The 25,394-nt window shown below is 47.2% G+C and overlaps 1 protein-coding gene across 2 annotated transcripts in view; it reads left to right on the forward strand.

The window, feature by feature from the left end:
* The window catches only part of PIK3R1 (phosphoinositide-3-kinase regulatory subunit 1), an 88,189-nt gene that overhangs the window by 10,575 nt on the left and 52,220 nt on the right, over positions 1-25,394 (forward strand). For both annotated transcript variants that reach the window (XM_002714070.5, XM_051853438.2), the window contains exon 2: positions 171-886. In XM_002714070.5, the coding sequence (XP_002714116.1) occupies positions 553-886 (334 nt within the window). In that variant the 5' untranslated portion in view covers positions 171-552. The remainder of the gene's footprint in view (positions 1-170; positions 887-25,394) is intronic.

Here is a 25,394-nt window from a genome sequence, read left to right on the forward strand (position 1 = left end):
AGGGACCGTCTTGTTAATCTCTCTCGTGTGTTCTGTGTCGAGCCGTAGCACACTGGCGCGTGTGCGTCTGCCAAATCGATTAAGTACTTGTTGAGTGGGAGGAGGAATTGAAATTCACACAGATGGCAGAGTGCAATGTCCATTCATCAGCCTTCTTTGTCGTTTGCTAGGTGAGGCTCGCGGTGCGGAGGGCAGCAGTGAAATCGGACGACAGATGGACAGTGTGGCCAGAGCTTCAGAGAGGATCGGGCCTGGCCGTGAGAGGCAGCCCCGAGTCTGGGTGTTGACCGGTTGCTAAAGGAAGCCAGGGGGAGCCGTGCCACGCAGAGGAAGTGGAGCCCTGTCTTCACCGCACCATTGATGGAGGACAGATGGACAGCCGGATGGCCACTCACGCCTCCCCTTGAGCCTCTGGAGAGTGCCTCTTTGCGGTCGGCCGGACACCTAGGAGGGTCCGGGACTCTCTCTGTGACCCCGGCGGCCGTGCAGAGGTAGAGGCGGCCCGCAGTGCGCGTCCTGACCCGGCTCGTGCATGCCTGCAGAGCTGCCGACATGAGTGCCGAGGGCTACCAGTACCGGGCGCTGTACGACTACAAGAAGGAGAGGGACGAGGACATCGACTTGCACTTGGGGGACATACTGACTGTGAACAAAGGGTCCTTGGTGGCGCTGGGCTTCAGCGAGGGGCAGGAAGCCCGGCCCGAAGACATCGGCTGGCTAAACGGCTATAATGAGACCACGGGGGAGAGGGGCGACTTCCCGGGGACCTACGTGGAATACATCGGAAGGAAGAGAATCTCGCCTCCTACTCCGAAGCCCCGGCCGCCTCGACCCCTTCCTGTTGCGCCAGGTTCTGCCAAATCCGAGGCGGACAGTGAGCCACCAGGTCAGCATGGATGAATGATTGCTTGGAGAGCCCGCCCCCAGCCCCACCCCCGCTGTGTTGTCTTAAGGAGGAGTCTTGGGTTTGTGCTGGGCTCTGGGCAGAACATCCTGGCACCTTGCCCTGAGTTGATGTATGGTGTGGAGAGGCTTGGGCGATCATTGCACAGCTAGCAATGTGCGTGTGCACCTGTGTGTGGGGGGAGGCGGTTAGGCGTTGTTGTAGAAATTGGGAAATGATATTGGAAAACCCTTTGAGCGAGTGCCTGCCAGCACTATTATCAGAGCTGCCATGCAGTGAAACACCTATTGCATTCTCATTGTTGCCGTTGGTATTATATGTGGGGAGTTCAAAAAGTACATGGAAAATTGGAGTTAAAAGGTAACTTTATATTGGTGTGAAAATGTTGTTTTAATATTTATTTATTTATTTACTTATTGAAGCTTGAGTGACAGAAAAAGAGGGAGAGACAGAGAGATCGTCCATCCATCTACTGCTTCCTCCCTAAATGGCTGCACCAGTAGTGCCTGGGCCAGGCCAAAGCTAGGAGCCTGGAACCCCATCCGGGTCTCTGACATGGGCAGCGTGCACCCAGGTTTTTTGCTATCCTCCACTGCCTTCCCAGCATCTTAGGAGGAAGATGGATTGGAAGGGCAGCAGATGGCACTCTGAGACAGGAGGTGGGCTTAACCACTGCCCTGTGGCACCTGCTCTGATGTGGAAATGTTTGAAAGCCCTGCCTATGTGGGGTCTGTAGCAAGTTCGTGGAAAATGGCTATTAGGAAAGCGCATGTATTTTGAAAATGTATGGACTTAAATCTTTTTAAAATGTTTTTTAAAAATTTAGTTGTGTTGATTTGTGAGAGAGGCAAAAAGACTCAGAGGTCTTCCATCTGTGGGTTCACACCCTTAATGCCCACAGTAGCCAGGGCTGGACCAGGTTGAAGCCAGGAGCCAAGAATTCAATCCAGATCTCCTATGTGGGTGCCGGGGACCCAAGTACTTGAACCATCATTGGCTGCCGACCTGGGGTGTGCATTAGCAGGGAGCTGCATTGGAATAGGAGGAGCCGGCATTCTAACCAGGCCCTCCAGTGTGGGGTGTGGATGTCCCAGGCAACATCTGTACCACGGCCCCCAATATCTGGCCCTAAATGTAGCTTGTGTTGCCACTTTTTCCAAGGACTTTGAAGTGTCCTCCGATCCAGTCATTTTGGGAAGGTGGAGGGTAAGTCTAATGTAAGTATATTTAGCATTAATATGATTTCTATGGAAAAATGTAGAGGGTAATAAAATGACCACAGAACTCGGCAGAGAAGAAACGGTTGTTTTTATAACTGGGCATCTACCTCTTGGTTTCCTCTCCAGGAACACTGTGGCTGCAGCAGAAACCCAATCCCGTAGTTGGCATAAAAATGAAAGGAGCTCTCGTTCCTCATCAAGGCCTTGTAGTCTGCTGGGCTGTCAGGACGGGGAAGCGACACTCACTGTTTTTCTTAGCTGGAAACCACCTGCGTGCAGAACGCCACCCCCGTCGGTTGGAGGTGGTCGGCGCTTGAGCTTTGTGCACAGCTGTCTGTGTACCAGTTTTCCTGGGTTCAGTTTCGCGCAGAGATAAGCCTTCTGCTCAGCTTTCCTGTGAACGTTTTGTCAGGCGCCGGTTTCCTCCCCAGTAAATCACAAGCTTTTTTTTTTTTTTTTTATTCAGGAAGTAAGAACGAATTGGGAGGTGTTTTGACCTGGGTGGGCTGACTATAGTGGTTACATATTGAGCAGCCCAAGTATGGCAGCACAGGGTACTTCTGGAAGGGAGTCAGATGCTGATAAAGTCACGCTGCCTCTTTCGTGCCGGCTTATGCGACACAGATAGGGAGACAATGGGGAAGTTTAATCACATGTACATGTAATTTTGTCGACCATTGCATTTCTTACAGTTTACTTAGCAGATTTATATACAGAATCGTTTCTCCACCAAATGACATATTTTCTATTTGACTTTCTGGGTTTTTTTTTTTTTTTTTTTTTTTTGTTATCAGCTCCCTAAAAGGCCAATTCAAAGGAAGAAATCATTTAATTTGCTCCAGAATTCAAAGACATACAGAATCATAAAAATATCTCAGTTGGATTAAGGATTATTTTAAAAAGAGGAATAAGGGTACATTGTCAAGATTAGTGACAAAAAGCTTTTGCAGAAATAGATTCTAAACTAAATTCCATTTGGATGACTGCCAGCAGGTGAAATTTTAGTTGGATGTAGTACACAGAAAAGTTTTTCCATATTGGAAAAACGATTTTCTCTTTTGAAGTCCTGAACCATTTGTTAGTGCTTTCTTGCTCACGTATGTAGTGTGGTGACAATTGGGATTCTCAGCAGGCTATTTGTTTTGGTTTTCAGGCATGGAAAAGCAGAATAAAATGAGCATTTTAGGCAGAATTCAAGAAAGAGCCCCATGATATGTGTGCAAAGTGTTAGAAAGAGAGACACTGCCTATAAGTGAGAAATTAGGAATAACTGAGAGGTTGAGAAGGCAGTGTGTGTGATGGGCGTCGGGAGGTGACACAGGGACTATAATAATAAATGTTAGATTTTTCTAGAAATATTAGTCTTGTGTTCTTATCCACATAGGATCGCCGTAAGTGAGAATTCACTCGCTCCTATGAAGGCTGTGTTAAATTGAAATGGGGAGTAGTGGTAGAGACTTCTATTTGTGGGCATCTATGGCTTCGGGTGTATTTGAAAAGCCTATGCAGTGAAGAATTGTGTGATGGCCAGAAAGCATAGTTCCTTTCTTACTGTAGTGGAATCTTCAGCCCTCTGCTTTCCCCTCCCTGGCCTGACTTAGGCCGTCTCGCAGGTGCGGCTACCTCTATGTCAGTTAGAAGGCTACCCGGGAGGCTCAGTCAGGTGCAGTTCTTGCTGTGGGCCCTTGGCACAGCACACTACTGGGCAGCAGAGCCAGCAGGGGGTGCTGGGAGCTGTCCCTGTGCAAATCACCTGTTCTGTGTCCTGCCGAGCCTCACCGCCTTCTCCCGCAAAGCAAGCTGTCTTTCGACTCTGGCCAGAAGTAGCTCCTGCAAGGGATGTTCCTCCCTCTAGAATAAAACCTGCTTTTCCACTTGTAGTGCATCTTCCCGGAAATAAAGCTGTGAAGCTTACTTAGCTGCTGGCTGAAAAGAGGCAAAACCCATTTGCAGTTCCTGTTCCCAGGTGCTCTCAGGAAACTGCTTTCTGCCCATGGACTTGTGTTCAGCCCCTGCCTGGACGGTCAGTGAGTTTGTTTATCGGATGGGCTTTTGCACTGAGATTCACTCCTGCGTCCCTAGTTTGTGCTAGAATGTGAAATAGAGACCTGCTGTCTTGTGCCTCTTCCCCTGTTAGGGCAGTGCCTCGATGGCCCCGTGTGGGCAGCCCTTCCCCTGACGTGCACGCGGCTGACCCTCTCTCACCTCTGCTCCGGTCCTCCTCCTCGTGGAAGCTGGCTCTGCCTGGCCTCTTTCATGCCGGGACCTGCCCCTGTGCTCCTGCAAAGCATTTGTTACCTTCCCTGCCCTGTGATTTTCTCACTGTGCTCATTGTTCATTGTTCGCTCTGGTAGATTGTAAGATCTTTGTAAGGTCTTTGCAGGGCTGCCAGCGTCCTAAGCACCCTGTGGGTAAATGCACACTGCTGAAGGTGGTCGTCTGGCTGTGTCAGGTGCTGCGTGGCTTCTGAAACCAGCCACGCGCTGTGTATGTCACATACAGGTTGACACTGGGTGACGGCCCCTCCTGCGTTTGGAAAACGTGGCTTATTTTTGCTGTGCATATTGTTCCAAGCCTTGGCCTTGGCCTTGGCCTTGACCATTGCTGCTGGGATTCCAGAACGCTCATGTTCCAGCCCAACACTTGGGACAGGTAGTTCTGCTGGTTGGAAAGTAGGTTCAAGTGACAGTGCCTTGAGCCACTGAAGGCAGGTGAGTGGAGGGGTGCCATCCACTGTCAGGAAGGCTGGGCTCCTGAAAATGCAGGCCTCTGGCTCTGTCCACCGGAGGCCACTCGGATACCAACATTCCCCTGCCCACACACAGCCGGCTCACCCGGGCGCCCGTCTTTCCTCTTTTGTATGGGGCGGGAACTTAGGGGGGAGTAAAAATACATTGCTCTCTTTCATCTGTCAGCTGTCTGGTGGGGCTGTTTCTCAAGAGAGTGGATTTAGCACACCCTTTGAGATCCTTTGGTTAAGGGAATTAATTTAGGCTGGTGGGTTCCGTGCAGAGAGCTGACACCTGCAGACTGGAGGAATCATGCAGCGGGCGCCACGCCCCCCTTTCCCAGTTGCACTTCAGGCGTGGACCGTGGGTCCCAGCTGGTCCCACATGTAAAACCTAGAGCATGCATTTACTGTGACCTGTTTGCGATTTTGATCCATAATCCCTTATAAACAAATACAACGAAACAAGGGCTGCAGTGGGCAGGTTTGTTTTCATGGTTTCCCAAGCCGTGTTATTTTTACGTTTCTCACGCTCAGCCTTTGGGTATCCCCCACAGTTGTGCCCCGTCTCGAAAGCAGGGCTATAATCTCAGAAATTTCCTGTCCTTTACAGAGGTCACAGGAAACAGCGGCCTAATCCCAAATGACACACCTTGGCTGAGCCTGGTGTCGTAATGAGAAACGGTGTCAGTGCCGGTCATGGGCCCCGCGTCATGAGTTCCTGACACCAGGGCCTCCAGTGAATTGCAGACGATGCCTTCACCTTTCTCTTCCTTCTCCCTGCTCAAGTGAGGCTTTGCCATGGCGGTGTCGCAGAGCAGAGTTGTGGTGCCGACAGCTCCGTCTGCATCTGCTCCTCATTCTGCTTTTGCGCATAGGCAGGGCCGCTCAGGGCCTCTCTCCGCGCCCCAGCATCTTCCCAGCCAGGAGAGGTCATCAGAACACGACCGAGATTTTTACCCAGAAGTGAAGTAAGTGTTTGCCTCTCGATTGTAGTAGGAAATGAAGTGTGAAAGGACTTCAGTGAGCTCATGGAACGTGGAAGGAAAAGATGTTCTCTTTGGTGCAGAATATTTTGAAGTCCATGTATAGTTTTTTTTACGTTACACATTCTCTGTCAACCTGCTGAAGACCCCACGTATGCATGGGTTGCAAATTTTTTTTTGCACCAAAATAAACATCTTTTAATTCCATTTCCTACAAGCTCTTTGAAGTTTCCTTGTGTATTTCTGGGAGATGTAGTCAATAAAATTGACAAGATCAGGATAAAACAAATGGGATAGTTTTTATTCCATCCAGTGAGTCTGACTGCTTGCTTTTGGTTACAGAGTGTGTTACAAATGAAGTGACTCATGACACAGTTCTCCCTCTCTTGAGCACCAGCGCCTATACATGCATTACCAAATTCTTCCATTTCCTGTTAAAGTTCCTGTTAATATATATATGTATTAAAGATTTATTTATTTTATTTGAAAGTCAGTTACACAGAGAGAGGAGAGGCAGAGAGAGAGAGAGGGAGGTCTTCCATCCGTTGGTTCACTCCCCAATTGGCCTCCATGGCTGGAGCTGCGCCAATCTGAAGCCAGGAGCCAGGAGCTTCCTCCAGTTCTCCCAAAACGGGTGCAAGGGCCCAAGGACTTGGGTCATCTTCCGCTGCTTTCCCAGGCCATAGCAGAGAGCTGGATCGGAAGTGGAGCAGCTGGCACTTGAACCAGTGTCCATATTGGATCCTGGCACTGCAGGTAGCAGCTTTACCTGCTATGTCACGGTGCCAGTCCCGATAATACATTTTTTTAAGATTTATTTTATTTATTTGAAAGGCAGAGTTAGAGAGAAAGTCTTTTGGTATTCCCCAAATGGCTGCAATGGCCAGGGTTGGTCCAGGCCAAAGTCAGGAGCTTCATTAGGTCTCCTACATGGGTGCAGGGGCCCAAGGACTTGGGCCATCTTCCACTACTTTCCTAGGTCATTAGCAGGGAGTTGGATCAGTAGTGGAGCAGCTGGGACTCGAAGCGGTGTCCATATGGGATGCTGGTGCTGCAGCCGGCAGCTTAACCCTTTATACCACAGCGCTGACCCCTAATACTAAATTTATTTTGTTTCTCCAGAAACGTGTAAGAAGGAGGAAAGGAATCCTAATTAATAATGTGTGTATTGGTGGTTATTGGAAAAGGAAATTGACAAGGAGAGGAAAGCATCTCGTGTTTACTGTCCCTGGGCTGACTTGGCCTGCTAGGAATTCACAGGCAGAGCCCGGGGGGCGGGGGGTCACCCCCCTGTTATCTGAAGGGAAGGACTTGATCTGCCGGAGCTGAGGATTTCAGGCGAGGCTTTCTGGCAGGTTCTTGTGACCTGTAGTGTCCCAAGGCAGGTTTTTCCCTCCCTAAATGGGGTGGTAGAGCAGCCCTCTCCTCATTGGCGGCTTTGCCTTCTGTCGTGTCAGTTACCCTCGCTCACCTGTGATCTGTGCAGTAAGAGCCCTGGAGAGAGGGGAAGCACGAGACTCCCCGCCCCACCCAGTCACATGATGTGTAACACAGGACAGCATATCAGTTCTGTTCCATTGTGTGTGTGTGTGTGTGTGTGTAGAATTGTCCACTTGCGGTCTCAGGACACGTCCCCGACACAAAAGGGGGACTGCATTGTTCACTCAGAAACTTTCTCTTAGGTTTCTGGCTGTAGACAGTTCTTTCTGCCTTCGTTTTTCAAAGTGAGTAAAGGGTCCAATCGATGTCCATAGCTGTGCAGCCTAAGTCAAGCCTGTATCTCTCTGATTGGAAGCAAAATGCTGTAAGTGAGGGCGGGCTGTCTTGTTTAGTAGCAGTGAAGTCACAGGCTAACAGTGTCTGTGCGTTAGCTCAGTTGTCCCCAGATCCTTGAGCAAGATTGCTGTCAGTCTTTGCTGGTTTCCAGGTGCGTGCATCTCCTCTGAAACGGGAGGGTTTCCTCACTGAGTCGGAGTTGGAGGAAATACACATAGAAATTCCGAAGTTCTACAACAAATGGTGCATTCCGTGTGTGAAGTCAGATCCGGAAAGGGAGGAATTTTGTACCTATGGCAAGTGAGTTTGCCAAGTATATAATGCCTTTTGCATATCTATGTTTTGATTAGTAAAAACCAAACAAGCTAAAAACTGATGTTAGCAGTACAGCTGGCAACTGCGTGTATGTCTTTGTGGCTAACAGCTTTCTTTGAGGCTGAGAGAGGAGGAACGTGGGTGTGATAGCTGGAAACGAGGAGCATGGGTGCGTGATGGGTGCTGTCGTAATGTTTTGAGGGCATGAGACTGGATTTATAGCAGTCAACAGCAAAACAATTCCTAGACTTTCAGTGACACTAGTCCAAATACAGGAGGGCAGAGTGCGCTAGAGGGTGCCTTCATTTCAATCACTTGAATGGAGTTTGTCCAGAATGTCAAGTTGCTGAACGGAGTATCATCAGAATACTTTATAAGTGTGTTATTCCTGTTTGCCTGTTCATGTAATGGACCATCGTATTGTTCAAATAGAACTTTGCAATGAAGAAGAAAACACTGCCTACTTTGCTGTATAATGCATAACAGTGTATTTTGTTAAACAAGTCAAACTTTGCATTAAAGCATACCAGACATTTTTATACAACGTATAACAGAATGCACTGTTAAATAGAACTTTGCAATTAAAACAGATCTTTCTGCTTAATTATGTAGGCAGAACGTTCTTCCAGTAGCTTTATGCCACCTGAAGTATGGTTGTCCTTTTTCAGGAATACTGTCTCGGGACTGTTGCTTGCTTGTAGATGTTTGCAGTGTGTTTGCATTCATCCATTTATCTGTTCTCAGTTGGCAGCATCTATAGATTATTCTATAGATTATTCTGTGCTGTCCCAGCTTGAAGTTCTGTTAACCTACCACATGTGTCGTAGGGACTATTTTGTAATTCATTGGTCAGAACCAATATCCACTCCAGTAAAGAACAGGCATCAGTGATGTAGGAATCTCTGTGATGACGTATTATTAGTCTTTCACCCAGCTTTGCCTCCTGAACGACCCTTCACTCTTCTAATTCTGGTGTTCTCTGGTTGTGGAATGAAACACTGTCTGATGACTCCTGAGTGTTGGCCATGTGTTTTTTTTTTTTTTTTTTTTTTTTTTTTTTTTTTTTTTAACTTCCCCATTCCTACTCATAAGAATTGTTGGAGAAACAAAACCCAGAAAAGTTTTCAGTTCTCCCTTGTAGTATTTCCCAGGCCATGCAACACGGAGACCCTGGCTGCGGGAGGAAGGGAGTGTATTGGGAGGATTGCTGTAGTGAGGGGAGCTGGGATGGTTGAGTGGATGTGCTCGTGTGCGCTCTCTGCGGGATCTGGTTGGAAACTGGCTTGGTGGTCACATGGAATTACAGCTAATGAAAGCGCCTGGTTGGTACTGTGGTTTTGAAGTGTGTGATTTTCAGATATATTGCACCAGTGTGAAAATAGGCCTTAGGCAGGGCTGCAGCGTGAGTCCAGCGTGGCCAGGGTGGTCATTGTCATCTTCCAGGCTTTCCCTTAAAGAACAAAACCCACAAAATGCTCTCTAAGGACGTGGCATCTGTGGCACAGTGAGAAAAAGTCAGCCTTGGTTCCAGCTTGCTACTTGTTTTTGGTAAAATGTAGTTTTCTTTTTTTAAAGATTTATTTATTTTATTTGAAAGTCAGAGTTACACAGAGAGAGGAGAAGCAGAGAGAGAAGTCTTCCATCCACTGACTGAATACCCCGTTGGCTGCAATGGTCTGAGCTGTGCCGATCTGAAGCCAGGAGCCAGGAGATTCTTCAGGTCTCCCACGCAGGTGCTGGGGCCCAAGCACTTGGGTCATCTTCCGCTGCTTTCCTAGGCCATAGCAGAGAGCTGGATCGGAAGTGGAGCAGCCAGGACTCGAACCGGTGCCCATATGGAATGCCAGCACTGCAGGTGGCAGCTTTACCTGCTATGCCACAGTGCCGGCCCCAAAGTGTAGTTTTCAAAATTACTTATAGGTGTTAGATTAATTTGGGTGATATTAGATATCATAAGATATTCACTTTTTAATGATTGCACTAAGCACTGCTGGTTTCATTTTTATTCAATTTTAAAAAATAATGTTTAGAAATGTTGCTGCTTTATCAGTAAGTAGTTCCATTGAAATGTTGCTTTTTATCCTTGTTTCCTAACTTGTTTCCTAATCTTTGTGTCATTATTTATGATTTCAAAGTATTCTCCAACATTGCCAAATTAAGTCTAGCCAGAAGTAAACTTCTATATATATATATAGGTAGCAAAAAGTAAATTTTTCACTTTTTGAAGGAGAGCTATTCGGAGACTTGAGAGCAAGGTTTCTATTGGTAAATAATGAAAGCCCACCAGGTACCGCGGAATGACATAAGATGAACTTGATTGGAACATATGTGTATTTTGCCCCATGGATCAGTTTAGATGTTGGAGATGCCTTTTTCAAATGCGCCATGATTGTCTGTAGCATTCTGCTGGGCTCCTTGCAGCCACTTTTCCTTTGATCTTCATGATCACCCTGCGAAGGTGGTATGTTACGGCCATTTCGAGGTTAAGAAAGTGGAGCCCAGGTGTTTGTGTAAATATTTAAGAAGAAAGGGGGACTCCCCAGGGCGGAGCTTTCTCAGCAGGCAGTTGCAGTCCTGTGTGGCGTTTGGGTAACTGAATTGTGCTTTCTGGGTGGTCTCCGCTTAGGTCTTATCAGTTCTTTCATTGGCTGTGACGTTCATGCGGCCACGCACGAAAACCTCTTCACTTTGCATGCGATTTGCAGCGTGTTCTTCTGCCTGGTCCCTGCCGGGGGTTGTGCTGCAGAGGCTGGCAAAGCCAGGAGGGCAGAGTTGTGGGCGGATGCAGCCTTTCTTAGGAAGAAACAGGCCTCGCTGGGGCTTACCTTTCCTCTGGGACTTCTGCAGACGGCAGACATGTGCCTCCAGCAGTTGTCGGCTTTTCAGATTTTCTCGCTTCTGACTTTCGTCATTTTGATTAAAAGGTGCCATGGGGTGGGCATTTCCCACCCGAGAGCCAAACACCTGAGCGCGTGCCGCGGACGTGTGTGTCTTGGCATGCGCTTCGTGGCTGCCTGAGCGCGCCAGTTGACTCCAATGAATCTGAAGCCTTGTACCTGAATTATGTCACGGTGAGCAGTAAATGCCATTTGAAAAGACTGCGTCAGTTACTAAATCCCTTTGAATGTCAGGCCTTATTTCTCAGGAAAGCCGGCCACTGCCAAGTGTGTAGCACAAACATGGTGTTTCTGGTACCTGAATTCCAAGGACGGGCGGAAGCAAGGTGCAGCGGGACCCTCCCTGGGCTCTTGGAAGAGCAGTGTGGCGTTGCACAGAGGCACTTCCTGGAAGGCACTGGAACTTTACCCGTGCTTTTATTCTTGTTTCATTTTTCTTTGCAGTTGAAAAATAAACTTTTCACAGTTTCCTGAGGTGAAAAAGCCGCTGACTGTCCAGAGTCCTGCAGGGCGCTTCCCTAGGTCCCTAAGGAGGGGAGAGAAACACATTGTGAGCACTTAGAGACCCTGCGGCAGGCCGGGAGAAACAGTTCTGTCAGTGCAGTGCAGCTGGGCTTAGATACACAGTGGACTCAGTTGTAGCACCTGAAAATAGCAAGGCTGACCCCAGGCCTCCCTGACTGTCAGTCCAGGCAGCCAAGGCCAGGATGCCTGCCCTTCCACGCCCCTTTCCAGGCAGTGGGAGGTCAGGGCTTAGAGCCAGGAGGGTGGGTTTTACTGTTCAGGAGTAAAGCGGTGGAGGTGGGGCACAGAGAGCAGGAGGAGAGGCTGTTTCTCTCAGGCCAGCAAAGCCATGTTGCCACGAAAGCCACCTTGGGAGGCAGCCTTGGAACCGTTCATCTCTGGCTTCCAGTGTGGAGCCAGCACCCAGGCAGATGGAGGGATGAGCCAACATTAGGGCTGGGGTGAACCTCCGGCGTTTAGTGACTGCTCAACCACAAAAACCTAACTAAGCCTACCAGCAAGTATTGCTCCACAAAGGAGACTGAGACCACACTGAAGATTTGCGAAGATGCCAGTGAGCTGGAAAGACAGCAGGGTGAGAGCAGGTGGGAGGTGCAACACCAAAATGATGGAAGCAAGTTAAGCGCACAGTAGATCGCCAGCATCCCTATCAGAGGTGGCAAGGAATAGAGTGGACACAGCTGGTGGGGTGAAGGAGACAGGCACGCCAGGCTCTTTCAGAATTCAAAGCAGAGGTTTAGAAATGAGGAGGGAGACCTGGAGAGAGGTGTTAAGTGTTGGTGAACCTAAAATCCCAGCAGGTGAGAGAACAGCATCATTAAGACAAGGAGTCAAAAATGTGTGCGTTTTTCATGTGGAATCAGTGAATGACCACTGAAATGTTTTGGTAGCATTTTAGGTTGTGAGAATAATATAGCCAAGTATCATGCCAAGATAATCTGGAAAGATATTTACCACAAAGGAACACAGTTACCTTCTTCCTTCTCTGTAGCAGGAAATGCCCAAAGCTACTTAGATTTCAATACAATTTCAGGAGAAAAGATAGCAACTTCAGAACTTAATGCGATGCCTGCTTCTGCCTTATGTAGACAGGCAGCTGAGAGGCATTGTCTAATCAAGAGCTTAAAAAAGACTAAATAAATGCTCGTCACGTGGAAGGACTTAAAAATTGCCATTTCATTCCTGTGTGTTATAATTAGAAAGGCATCAGTTGAGAATAACTCATTTGGATCAACATAAAGAGTGATATTCAGAAGACTAAAACCATAACGTATATATTTTCCCAGTACCTGGGAATACAGTGCACGTTCCCATGGACAGCAAAAAGCATACAAATATTGTTGGAAAAAATGCTTGCTATGTGTGAAAGCTTTAAAGAAACTCATACAAGTTGACCTATGCACACAGACATTTACACAGAGCAGAGGTATGCCTGTGTTCTTGTGTTCACATAAATTGTCAGGTGCGGGGCTAGCATTTTATTAGGTTAACTTGTTACTTTTCTGAAGGACTCTCTGACATTGGCTGGTTATTAACCTGTTGTAAAGATAAAGACAGTATAGTTAAATCATGGGCTAAGGTCACGCAGCTAGTAGAGCAGTTGGGATTTGACCTCAAGTGATCTGTTGACCAGGTGCTCTAAAGCAACCGTGCCAGGCTGCCAAAGGCCAGTGGGTGGTCATGTTCACCCCCTGGGTTGCAGCTCCCCTGCATGGCCAGGAGAGCACCCCACAGCCACAGGCGGATGGCCCCACGGCTTGCAGTCTGATAGAACACAAAGGAGTTAAACAGCAGAGGAAAACCAAAGGGTATGAAAAACTCTTGCAAATTACTCTCTGTACAGCAGTGAAGAATCTCAGCAGAACTACAGGTTGGGAAGACACGGCTAATTTAAAATTTTTTAATTTTATTTTCATCTATTTGAAAAGCAAGCAAGAGGGAGTGAGATCTTAAGATTGCTGGTTTACTCCTTCAAATACATGCAGCAGCCAGGGCTAAGCCAGTTTGAAGCCAGGAGTCAGGAACTCCATCTGTGTCTCCCACATGGGTGGCAGGGACCCAGGGGCTTGAGCTGTCATATGCATTAACAGGAAGCTGGATCAGAATCTGAGAAACTGGGCCTCGTGCCACAGCTTACCCCTCTGCACCATGGTGCCTGCCTCCGGTGACTGATTTTAAAGGATTATTCTTTGCTTCTACATATCAGAAGCAATGAATCTTAAATGATTAAAATAACAAGCTTCAGGTCAGCCCTCACTTGCCCAATGCTTTGTATTCTCTGTAACACTGTAGTTTGCATAATACTACAACACTTAGATATTGCATTTATGTGTACAGTGAGGGACCAAAGAACAGTGTTTCAGTCAGCTGTAGATCCCAGAGACAGTAGTAGTCCTAGATGCTTATCCTGCCTAGAGACATCACAGCCGTCTTTGTTAGGTAAATACACTCTGTACTGTTCACACAGTGAAGCATTTGCTGGTATGTGTTTCTGAGATGCATCCCATCCTTAGGTGATTGATGATGCGTGTGCCTTGGTGTCTCAGAGGATTGGGTCCAGAACCCTCCTCCAGGATAGCCATGTCTCTGGATGCTCACGTCTGGTATAGGCAGTGGCAGAGTGTTTACATGTAACAAGCACGAATCCTCCTGTGTGCTTGAAGTCAGCTTCCATTACTTACAGTACCTGTGCTGTTACACTGTTTTGTGTAAGGAATAATGAGAAAATCTGTGTATGTTCAATACAGACACAACGTTAAAAAGGAAAACTTTTTCCATCCGCAGTTGGTTGAATCCACCCTTGCAGATTTGGAGGGATAGCGTATGTGGGCTTGTCCCGCGAGGCCCACACTGTTGGGATGGTGGGGCAATGGTGTTCTTCGACAAGAAGCACCGGAGACAGTTCTGGTGAACATGTCTGTTTACTAACAATGAAGCACAAGCTTTTATGGGGCAGGCAAAGGGGAGTAGCTAGTACAGGGTAGCGACACCAATCACATGGGATAAAGCCAACACCAGCGCCTTCACGCTTCTCCAATCAGCTTGAAGGTCACGTAGCCTATGCAGCCTTCCAGGTGGTCTTATGAGTCTGAGCCACACCCTGGAGCTGTTTACAAGGCCCCTCAACAGGAAGTGGGGGTGGGGGAAACATGCCTGGGGCCATGGCTGCCTGCCAAGCAGTCAGGTCATATGTGGGGCTCAGTGTGCTGAGCCCCTGACCAGGGCCTTTCCCGGGAGGCATGGTGTGCCATCGCTGTTAACCTCCTGCATGGGCTAGGCAGGCAGTCTCCCAGCCAGGCTTAGGATCACCCACATAGCTATATGACATTTATATAGAAATGAATGTGTGTATAGCTTTTATATGTAAGTCCATATTTATATATAAGGAGGTAGCTGAAATGTTTATGGCATCTGACAACGTCATACATAAGGCACCAGAGAAAAGTCATAGTTGGGTTAATGATGGAAGTGCACCTCTCTAACCGAGTTTTCCATTCACCAAGAGCCAGCTGCAGCTTGCTACTCTGCCAGTAGCCCTACATGTACAGTTGCCTTGTAACTGTCACTTGTGGTCTACCCTTCCCCTTAAAGGAAACCTGGAGGAAGTTTAAACACACAGGGGCATCAAATTCATTGCTTTGCTGAAACTCTGGGTCTTGTCTGACCGCATCTCACTGCGATCGGAGTCCTGGGACTTGGGCCCCCGTTGAGGATTTGCTTCACTTGATGCAGAAAGCGACTGCCCTGGTGTCTCTGACAGGGTCCCGAGCCCCTTCCGCTGGCCCTGGACTTCCTGGCCTGTCACCACACGTGGTTCAGGAAGCAAAGTGTCCCTAGTCAGCCATTTCTACTCCCTTTGCTACTGTTGGTGAATTCCAGTCTGATTGTTCCGCCCTGCAGTGTTCTGAGTAGTTTATATTCTTGGTAAGAGTGGAAATATTTTGCTCTTCCTTCTTGCGGCCCTCGTTCTGTTATAGTTGGGCTGTGAGACTGCGTGTGTCTCATAGGCTCTCAGAGAAGGTTGGGGTTAGTTTCATAGTGCCCTTTTCCCACAGTACAAACCACTGTCCCTCCCCACCTCCCAGGCATCCCCACTCCTTCTGTTTTTCAGACCACAAGGAAAACGTAGTGCATGTAGACAATAGGGCCCAGCCTTTGAAAAGAAGGAAGTTCGTTTGCCTCGACAGGGACGGAACGGGAGGGCATCACACTACGTGACGTAAGCCAGGCACGGAGGACAGATGCCACGTGTCCTCAGCTGTAGGTGGAATCTGAAACAATCGGAGTCATAGAGACAATCGGAGTCATAGAGCAGAGAGGAGAACAGGGTCACAGAGGCTTTGTGGTGGGGGCAGTGTGGAGCCAGTGGCCATGGGCTGGAAAATCTTCCACGAGGGAAGAAGTTTTTGTTTGAATTCCTTTGCGCAGTGTGGTGAATATCGAGAATAATAGAGTACTGTATACTTCAAAATTGCTGCGAGAGTAAATGTCACATATTCTTACCATGAGAAAGGGAAGTATTTGAGGTGTTGGGTATGTTATCTAGTTTAATTATTTCACATTGTACTCCTCCTAACATCACTTTGGACCTCACTGTCAACTTACACTGAAAAAAATCAAATATAACTTAGCATTTTGCTCAGATAATGCTAAGAGTCTTTTGAGTCAGTGGCTGCCTAAGGGACATCTTTAGATCAGCAGCGAACGCTGTGTTTAGTTCACATTTCAAAATGTTTTAAGTTGTGTTGCCTAGCAAATGTAGTTAGTACTTTTCACATTTTATGGTCTCATGTTTCGTGTATAATTTCTTAAGGAAATGGAATGGATAGAGCCTAATAGTGGCAGTAATTAAAGTCTATTGAAATGAGAGAAGAAATTCATTTATTTCTAGGCGATGTGCAGAGTTGATATTTAATGTTTTGGGTAAAGGCAGGGCAAGTTCTGATTAATTGTGTTGCCTTTCTCTGGACTTTTCCTTTCTGCCCATGCAGTGTAATCATACATGAATTTTTGGTCCACCAAAAAGGTTGCGTTTGCACTTTTTTTACATGACTTCTCCTTAGCTCGTGGTCTAGCTGCCACCCTTCCCGTGGCTTACATTGATATAGCGTGAAATATCTTGCCTATGAGATGGAAGGTTTGCAGTTTCTCCACTGTGACTCCCCACGGATCTGTTAGCAGGTGTGCGTTAGGCATTTGCTTTGTGCCTGGCCCTGAGCTGAGTGCTCTGCCTTATCTTGGCCCTGTTGACAGATGGAGGCCTTGAGAGGGAAACTCTGGCAGAGCCGATGGTGGAGAGCTGGTCTTCACTTGCAGACTCTCCGTTCCGGCTGAGTGCTTCCTGGTGCCGTGTGGTTCCACCGTCAGAGTACGGTGGAACCATACCAATATTCAGAGTACCCATATTCAAGTTACCCTCACACTATTTTAATTTTAATTTTTTTAAGATTTATTTATTTATTTGAAAGGCAGAGTTACAGAGAAGCAGAGGCAGTGGCAGTGGCAGTGGCAGTGGCAGTGGCAGTGGCGGGGGGGGGTCTTCCATCTACTGCTTTACTCCCTAGATGGCCACAAAGACTGAAGCTCTGCCAATCTGAAGCCAGGAGCCAGGAGCTTCTTCCTGGTCTCCCACATGGGTGCAGGGGCCCAATGACTTGGGCCATCTTCTGCTGCTTTCCCAGGCCACAGCAGAGAGCTGGATCAGAAGTGAAGCAGCTAGGACTCAAACCGGCGCCCATTTGAGATGCCGGCACTGCAGGCGGAGGTTTTACCTATCCGCTATGACACAGCGCTGGGCCCTCTCAAACTGTTTTTAAAACCATCCAGATATGGGGCCAGTGTTTGGTGCAGCGGGTTAAGTTGTTCCTTGGGATTCTCACATCCCTTATCAGAGTGTCTGGTTCCAGTCCGGAGTACTCTGCTTCCAGTCCAACTTCCTGCTGTGTGCACCCAGAGAAGCAGCAGGTGATGGCTTACATACTTGGGTCCCTGCTACCCATGTGGGAGCCTGGGCGCCTGGCTTTGGCCTGGCCCAGCCCTGGCTGTTGCAGGCATTTGGAGAGTGAACTAGTGGATGAAAGCTCTCTGTCTCTCTGTCTTTCAAATAAAGTGAAAATATCTACATCAGGAATTAAAGCTTACATATAAAAGCTTACATATAAAAATGCTTGATTCACCAGTATCTTGTTTCTGACAATCTCGTGTACTTGAGGCACATAACAAACCAGAGAGTTATAAAAGACTATTTATATACGTAAGTGTTGTGCACAATGCATCAACTTCTTTCAAAGATCTTCTTGCAGTAAACAGGGATGATTTTGAAATATCATGAGCTAACACACAGCATCATTTGCATTGAGGTAGAAGAATCGTGCTGTTAGAACCTTGTTAGTTTTGGAACCTATAATTTGATTCCTCTATAGCAGTTCCAATCAAGAAGAATGTCTGTATTTTAATTGGCTGGTTAGGCAATAGTTGAATCTCTGCTCAGAGAAAACAACAGATCTAGAGCCCTGGAGGCTGCAGCCCTGGTCAGGGTCTGGGTGTCTTCAAGCAGCCTCAGGTTGAGTCTTGCGCAGAGAACACAGCAGTCACCTGGGGTTCACATCCTAGTCCTAGTGTATGAAACCCAAAGAAAAGGCTGTGCTGGGGTGTTCCGTTAGGTCAGTCGTTGAGATGGATTTAATGATTTTGTTCAAAGCATTACTTCCCGTGCAGCAAGGTGGGGTGGCCAGAACAAGAGGCCTTCCGTGGGTGGTGAGGCATCCAAGTACTTTCCCAGGCTGGACTCGGAAGACAGCGCCAACCGCCCTGATGTGGCCGTAACCCCAAGGCCTGTCACTCAGCTCCCTCAGGAGTTAGGGTGCCCCTGGAAGCTGTGGTTGGAAAAACCCTGCTGGGGAACGGGAGATGTGCCGTGTGCAGCAGATAGCTCCAGGAGGCCCGTCCAGGAGTGGGGCTGTAGCCAGCGCACTGTCCATTCTGCAGGCCGTCTCTTGAGCGTGCCTCCTGTTGCACTTGGACCTTGACGTCTGGGTAAGGTGAAGTGTGTCTGCGCAGGGAAAGTCCCTGGTTTGGGTTTCGTGGAGTTTGCCCGAGAAAACGGGATCTAAGTGGGAAGACAATTTGCTGACCCCTGTCTCAGAGGTTAACATTTTCATTTATGTTTTGCATGAGTCATTTTAAATTACAGTGCTCTACAGATATAGAAAGAAGCCTTCCTCTTCCCACCCTCCCCAGAAACCACATAATGGAAAAAGCGAGCATTTTCTGCATAAGCAAAGTTTTTTGTTTTTTTTTTCTAAAACAAAAAGCCAGTCTCTGAAGGGACTTTTTTCCTGCCAGAATTCCCACTGATTCACTGTCTCAGTTTTGTACAAAAGGCCGCGATGAAAGAGGAGGGCCCGTTTTGAGCGCTTTGCTTCTGTATGATGTGAAACATAACATAGGATCGGAAGACTGGGTCTGTTTTACCCCTCTCTGATAGGCGTGTAAACCCTACGAGACTGTCTAACTGTTAGAGGATAATTTTGATTAAGAAAAGATTCGTTCTGCTGTTTCAATGAGACACATAGAACTTGGAAAGGTTTTGATGTTCTGTTTCCTGTTTAAAACAAATAACGTGGATCCTCTCTGATGAACTCCAGCCTGATGAGGATTTTCCTCTGAGAAGTCGCCGCTCTGGGGAGAGCCATCCGTGGAGGTTGTAACTCAGAAAACGCTCCAAGAGATGTTGCAGGGAATTCAAAGAGGGTGGGGTTAGCTGTGTCCTAGCCTGGCGGTAGCTGAATGAGCTGTTGCCCTCTGGAGCCCTAGGGGTGCCATCATTTATAGCAAACAGGTTTGCATAAATCACTGGTTTCAACTCACAGTGGAGGAGAAAGGCAACCTGGGCCCCACAAGGAGTGTATACTAGGATTCATTTCTCTCCTCCCACTGGAGGAGCTAGACTTGGACCAACTGTGGTAGACTGGCTCTTCACCCTCACCATGTTTCTTTTCCTTTAGGGCAGTTAGACTTGCTAACCAGCAAGAAGCTCCCATATCATCTGGACTGTTCCCCAGCCTGCAGCAGGTGCCCCATTAACTGTAGTGATGAGGAGCAGAAATAAGGGGCCTGTGAGATCTCGATTCTGAATAGTCTGCCATTGACCGATCAGATGCCCTAGAGTGACAAAGGTCTACTTAATTGAAACTACATAAAATGGTTCCTTAAGCTTCATGGACAATTGAGTAATTTCAATTTCCTCTCTTTACTCTTGTTTACTTCCTTCTCTTCTAGAATCAAGCATTAGGTATTCTGGTCTCTTACGCTGAGAAGATTTAACAGCTGTAGTTTAAATTAAGTGTTAATTTGGAGTGTTCTGTGGCTGCATTAATTATCTTCTCTACTGAGATTAAATTCCTGCAGATTTGACAGAGGCTTACAAGCGGCAATATGTGCTTATCCAAGACAGACCAACACTCTTAACTACCAGTCCTCGGTGTTGTTTTTTTTTTTTTAATTTATTTATACATTGAAACCTTTTGAAATTAAAATTTTTCCCCCTAGTTAGGTGGAAGAAAAACACAGGAATCTGAGGCACGAAGCCGTTGTGTGTTTGCGTGGGGACAGGACTGAGCGATGGAAAATTCTGTTCTTTCAGAGGACTTGGCAGAAGGCATGTATGGAAAGTCTCTTACCTAAATGGGTCATAATGAAAGACTTTGGGATTTATTTATTTTAATTAGAAATATTAAGCTCACTCAGTGGTCCCTATGAAAACTTTTTTTCCAGCTGCATGTTTTCTATTAAGGAATAAGTTAAATTTCTGAGGGCCCACAGAAGGGTTTTAGCCGTAACCACTGCTGTAACTCAGGCTGTTCACTGAATACTCCGTGGGTCATAGCCATTGTTCATTTTGAGTTCTCTTCCTTTGCTTTCTAATAGCAGCTGCGAGACAATGGGTGTTATAGACAATTGCCCTTGTTTGAACTTCTCAGATCTAGAGTGACTAGAGGTAAGAAATAATAGCTTTTCTCTAGTATTCCATCGAACACTGGAAAACACTGGGAAAACCCGCGATGCATGGGCTTTCCAGACACTTCGTAAGGAGCGTGCAGTGTGATCAACCTCCCGTCCATCCCTGCAGCAAAAGGAATAATTTTTCTGTTATGCAGGGGCAGAACCCGGGCTGGAGTGACTCAGCAGTTAATTGCTGGATTAAATCAGGCATCCAGATCCCTTTGCTTCGAGTTGGTTCTGAGACTCAGCTGCTGTCTTCAAAAGGAGGACGCACATTGCAGGCATCTGAAAGGAACACCATGTCCCGGGCCGGTTGCGATGGGTCCTCCTCGTCCCCTCTCATTTTCCAATCAGTAGAGCCTTCTGGTTAGAGGAAAACTTTAAAGTATTTTCATACATTAGTGAATCCTCCTGATGTTTCATAATTCCTTACTGCCCTATAAATGAATGCATCTAACAGTGCTTGTGCCTCCTGGAAAGCTGAGCAGTTGAAATTGATTAAACTTTTTTTTTTTTTTTTTTTGGCGGTTTTTTAAGGCAGTTTCAACTCTGAGAATGCCAAGCTTGAGTCCTCACAGGCATCTGGGAAATCCTCATGAGAAAGAGTTTGTTATTGATGTTACAGGGACACCCAAGCCAGGGTCGCACTTTTGTTCGAGGTCCCTTTTCATTGTTCTGGCTTACGTGGAACACTTGCAAACAACCGGGCATCTCAGAGCCTTGAACAGTGCCCTTGGCCAGCCGTTAGTCCTAATTGCTGTGGCTGATTTGCTATGTGACCTAAAGACGGTAACATATTAACCTTGGTTTTGTTATGTGCAAAATAGAATTGATGACCCTTTACCACGCCGAGGACTTCAGTGGGGCATCATGCTTGCCACTCACAAGCTCTCATTAGAGTATTTAAAGCCAGGTATTTCGTGAAAAGCCAGCTATTCCCTGGTGGCATTCCAAAATCAAAGCACACTTGGCCTGAGTGCGAAACGTTGGCTTCTTGGACTTGACTGATACGTTGAAACCTGGAGAAAGTGAAAGGAAGTTGTTCAGCCGCAGGAAATGCAGACTAAAGGCTGATTTCAGCCGTTGGAACTTGTAAGCAGCAGAGTTGATGGAGAGTGGCCAGGGACACTTCTTCACCTTCTTGAAGGCGATCCAGAGAAGAAACGGAGTTAAATTACAGCAGCATTACATAAGGGAGACAGCCGTGCAGGGTCTCCTGACCAGTTCTTGCTCAGCCTGGGGCTTCACAGTGGCTTGTTTCCATGAGAAGGGTCAGTGCCCTTGCTGAACAGCTGCTACCTGCTGCCCCAAACAGAAAAACCAATGCAGTCGTAGTTTTGTTGCTCGAGACAGAGGGTCTACTTGCATTTGTAAATCTTGACCTTGGCCTTTGGAAGATGTTTCCTGGTGGATTCCTGTATTCTTTTTACGTGGTACAAGGGTGATCCCAAAAGTTGACAGAAAACAGAGTTAAGAGAGAGGTTTGTCTGGGTGCAGAAATTGGAAATCCATGCATACGCGAGGATCTTCAGAAAGTTCACGCATCACGCAATTAAGAAGGAGCTACACCTGGATTTCAAAAACAATTCTGTAGCAGAATAGACTGACCTTTTAATTTGGTTTTCCATGAGTGTTTTTGAAGTAGCCCTGTGTGTCTTCACTCCTGTACCATTTGATTGTCAGTGGTTCCACTGCCGTGTGGCGGAGCTGTGCCTTATGGCTTGTGTAGAGGTCATAACGCTGTCAGAACCACACCAGCCCCTTTCCCCTGCAAGTCTCCTTGGCTTTGTCCATTTGAAGTGTTTCTCTTCAAGCAGATTTTCAGGACTTTTTCCCCCTGCAGATCCGGAACTGCAGTAACTTAATGAGTTACAAATATTTTGATTTTGTGATCACTAATCAATTATGAAATAGCTCATTCCTTAGTGTGAGAAAACTGCTGAGCCTTGAGGGGAGGGAGGATCAGCAGTCTCTGAACCTCGGTCTTTAGCCTTGTCTCAGTAACAAACATTGCCGCCTAGTGGTCAAAAGAAAGAACAACGAAAGGATACTTGGCAGTCTTGACAGGTGGTGGATGTGATCAAAGCTTTTGAAAACTGGTCTTGGTTGAAGTATTTGAAAATGTGTGATTTGATTAAGAACCTGTGCGTTGCATTTATCATAGCCAGTCTTTATAAGTCACAAAGAGAAAGCGTGTTTCTGAGACTGAGAATTCCATTTTCACGGGGTAGTAAATGGATAAGTCGATTTTTTTTTTATTTGAAGATTTTATTTATTTACTTGAGAGGTAGAGTTACAGAGAGGGGGAGAGGCAGAGAGATAGGTCTTCTATCCTCTGGTTCACTCCCCAAATGGCTGCAACAGCCAGAGCTGTGCCGATCCAAAAGCTAGGAACCAGGAGATTCTTCGGGGTTTCCCATGCAGGTGCAGGGGCCCAAGGACCTGGGCTGCCTTTTACTGCTATCCCAGGCCATAGCAGAGAGCAAGAGCTGGGTTGGAAGTGGAGCAGCTGGGTCTTGAACTGGTGCCCATATGGGATGCAGACCCCACAGGCTGAGGCTTAGCCCCCTGTGTCATAGCGCTGGCCCCAGATGAGTGGGTTTTTAATTGAACAAATTTGGGGCTTGACAATGATCTTGAGAGCATTTTTATGACTGTGTTATTATTTGGGGTTTTCCTTTGGTCTAGCCTTTAGAGGCCAGTATTTCTTGCTGACTGGGAGGGGACTGGCATGGTGACATTAGCCCTTTGGAGCCTGTGGCGCCAGGATCTGTCCCTGGGCCACTACCCCAGGCAGCATCCTCTTGCTAGAGCCGGTGAATGTACTGAAAGTGTGTTAGATACAACAAGGTTGTTGCTGAAGAAAAGTGTTTTTTGTTGAAAACTCTAAAGTGTTTTCACACTGATAAAATGTTCTTTTTAATAACTTTCTCCCCACAATTGTATGGATATGTAAATCCAGTTAAGAGAACTTGGATTTAAATATAAAATACCAGTGTAGCAATTTTTTAAATTTTTAACAATATATCATCTGAAACCCATCTCCTAATATCTGTGTCCCATAGATCTTCCAAAGTCTAAAATTTACATAGATTGGCATTGTGGGTGTGTGTGTGTGTGTGTGTGTGTGTGTGTTGGTAGATAGCCAAACAAACTTAGGAATGAAGCCAACACTGTCCAATGTGGTGGCCTTATTTTTGTCTTATATGTCTGCTTATATTTGTAATTTTAACCTTTTTTTATGTTAGCTACTATCCAAAGAATCATTTGATACCTTTTGTTGGCATCATAGGTTCAGTTAATTCATTTAGCAAAATTTACCCTCCACTGAGCACTAAGTACTGTAACAGTTAAATGAAGAGGTAGTTCAAAGGAAATCAGGGCTCCCATATGTTATTTGCTTCAATTTTTACACAGTACACCTATAGATGTGTGAGCCAAATATATAAACTGCTACAAAGCAACATATTGGTGAATTTAAATGAGTAGTGCAGAATCGCAACACAAACCAAGCACAGGAATGACTGGAGTGAGGCCATAATAAATCATGAGGTGCTTCCTGAAAGAAGGGAAGCTTGTTCGTATTTCTCAGCAGATTCTTACGGGGGTCAGCATTAGGCTTATCCCTGGTGCTGTAGCACAATTTGAAAAGATGAGCTAGGGCGGCCAAGGGAGCTTTGTGATACCGTCAGGGAGTTTGAGACGTGCGTGTTTCGGGTAGGAAAGTCGAGATGCATTGTTATAACCAGGCTGTGCAATTTCCTGCAGTAAAGACCGGCCCATTTACCAGTAATGACACCTTCTTTCTCTTCTATTTCTGTCCCTTCCTTTAGGAAGGGAATATATGCTTACTCACCGTTTAACATTCGAAGTCGTTTTCCTCTTCCGTTCAGTTCTGTTCCTGTCGCTGCAGAAGAACAGCACTGGGTGCCCACAAAACTCCATCCTCGTTTTGTCCCTCTGTTCCCCAACTATGCCGCAGGTATTCCTTTTTAACTTTCACCCTCCCTGCCACCAGCTCGTACAGCGGTTGCCACTTTTTGGTCTTTTTTATATTTGATTTCCATCAAAGCAGATGTACTGGGCTTTTAAGATTCTTCCCAGCCAAATGCCCTTCCTTGGCATTGCATGGGCCCCTTGCAAATCCAGTACTTAAACACACACTACCGAGGTGTTTAGATTCCGTTTCATTTTTAAGGAACCCCGTATTGGGCAGCTGGACTTCGTAACTGAATTATTTCCTTTCTTCAGATGAAATGAGCTTGTCGAATGCACTTTGTCCACTGGCTCCTTCTGTGCTACATGGTTACCATTTAGCCTCCTATAAAGCTGCATTTTAATAGGTGTTTATAGGCATCCCTTCCCAAGTGTCTCAAGTACTCTTTGAATGGCAACTGCCAGGGAAAAAAAGTTAATACGGATTGTTTCTCAGTCGAGCAACCATTTACAGTTTCCTACACAGAAGACAGTTGGCCGGCTGGTGAGGGAATGGGTCCATCCGTGGACAGGCCCCGTCTCCCGCCAGGGATCTTCAGGGGTCCCCCGAGAGAACAGTGCGTCCTTGCTGGGCACCCATTCCACAGACATGCATCATCTGCTTCCCCTGTGCCCCGGGCGGGGCTGGTTGCCGGGGTCACCGTGACCAAGAGGACATCACACCTTGAGCAGAGCTCAGGGCCTGATGGAGGAGAGCCGAGCGCCCCCTGCCCCTGGCTGGCTGACCGACCCCCTGGCCTTGGGCACCTGATGCCCTGCAGTGTGTGTCTTCCTTCAGCTTTGCCACCTGCCCTGCTCCCACACTGCCGCCCTTCTCTTTCCCCTGGGATCTGGGGGCTGGGGCTTCAATGCCCCTCCCCCCTCCTCAGACGGTTAGAGCAGGGGGAGGGTACAGGTGCCTCCCGCAGGATCTGGAATCTCAGGGACAGGCTCCAGCTTCTGAAGACAGTGGAAACCCACGTGTTGTTCTCTGGCTGTGCCCTGCCTCCTGCTTCTGGAACCTTCGCGTCAGCCCCCATCCCTCAGCTCCGTCTGCCCCCTTAC

The sequence above is a fragment of the Oryctolagus cuniculus genome, chromosome 14, assembly GCF_964237555.1.
Source record: "Oryctolagus cuniculus chromosome 14, mOryCun1.1, whole genome shotgun sequence".
Taxonomy (NCBI): Eukaryota; Metazoa; Chordata; class Mammalia; order Lagomorpha; family Leporidae; genus Oryctolagus; species Oryctolagus cuniculus.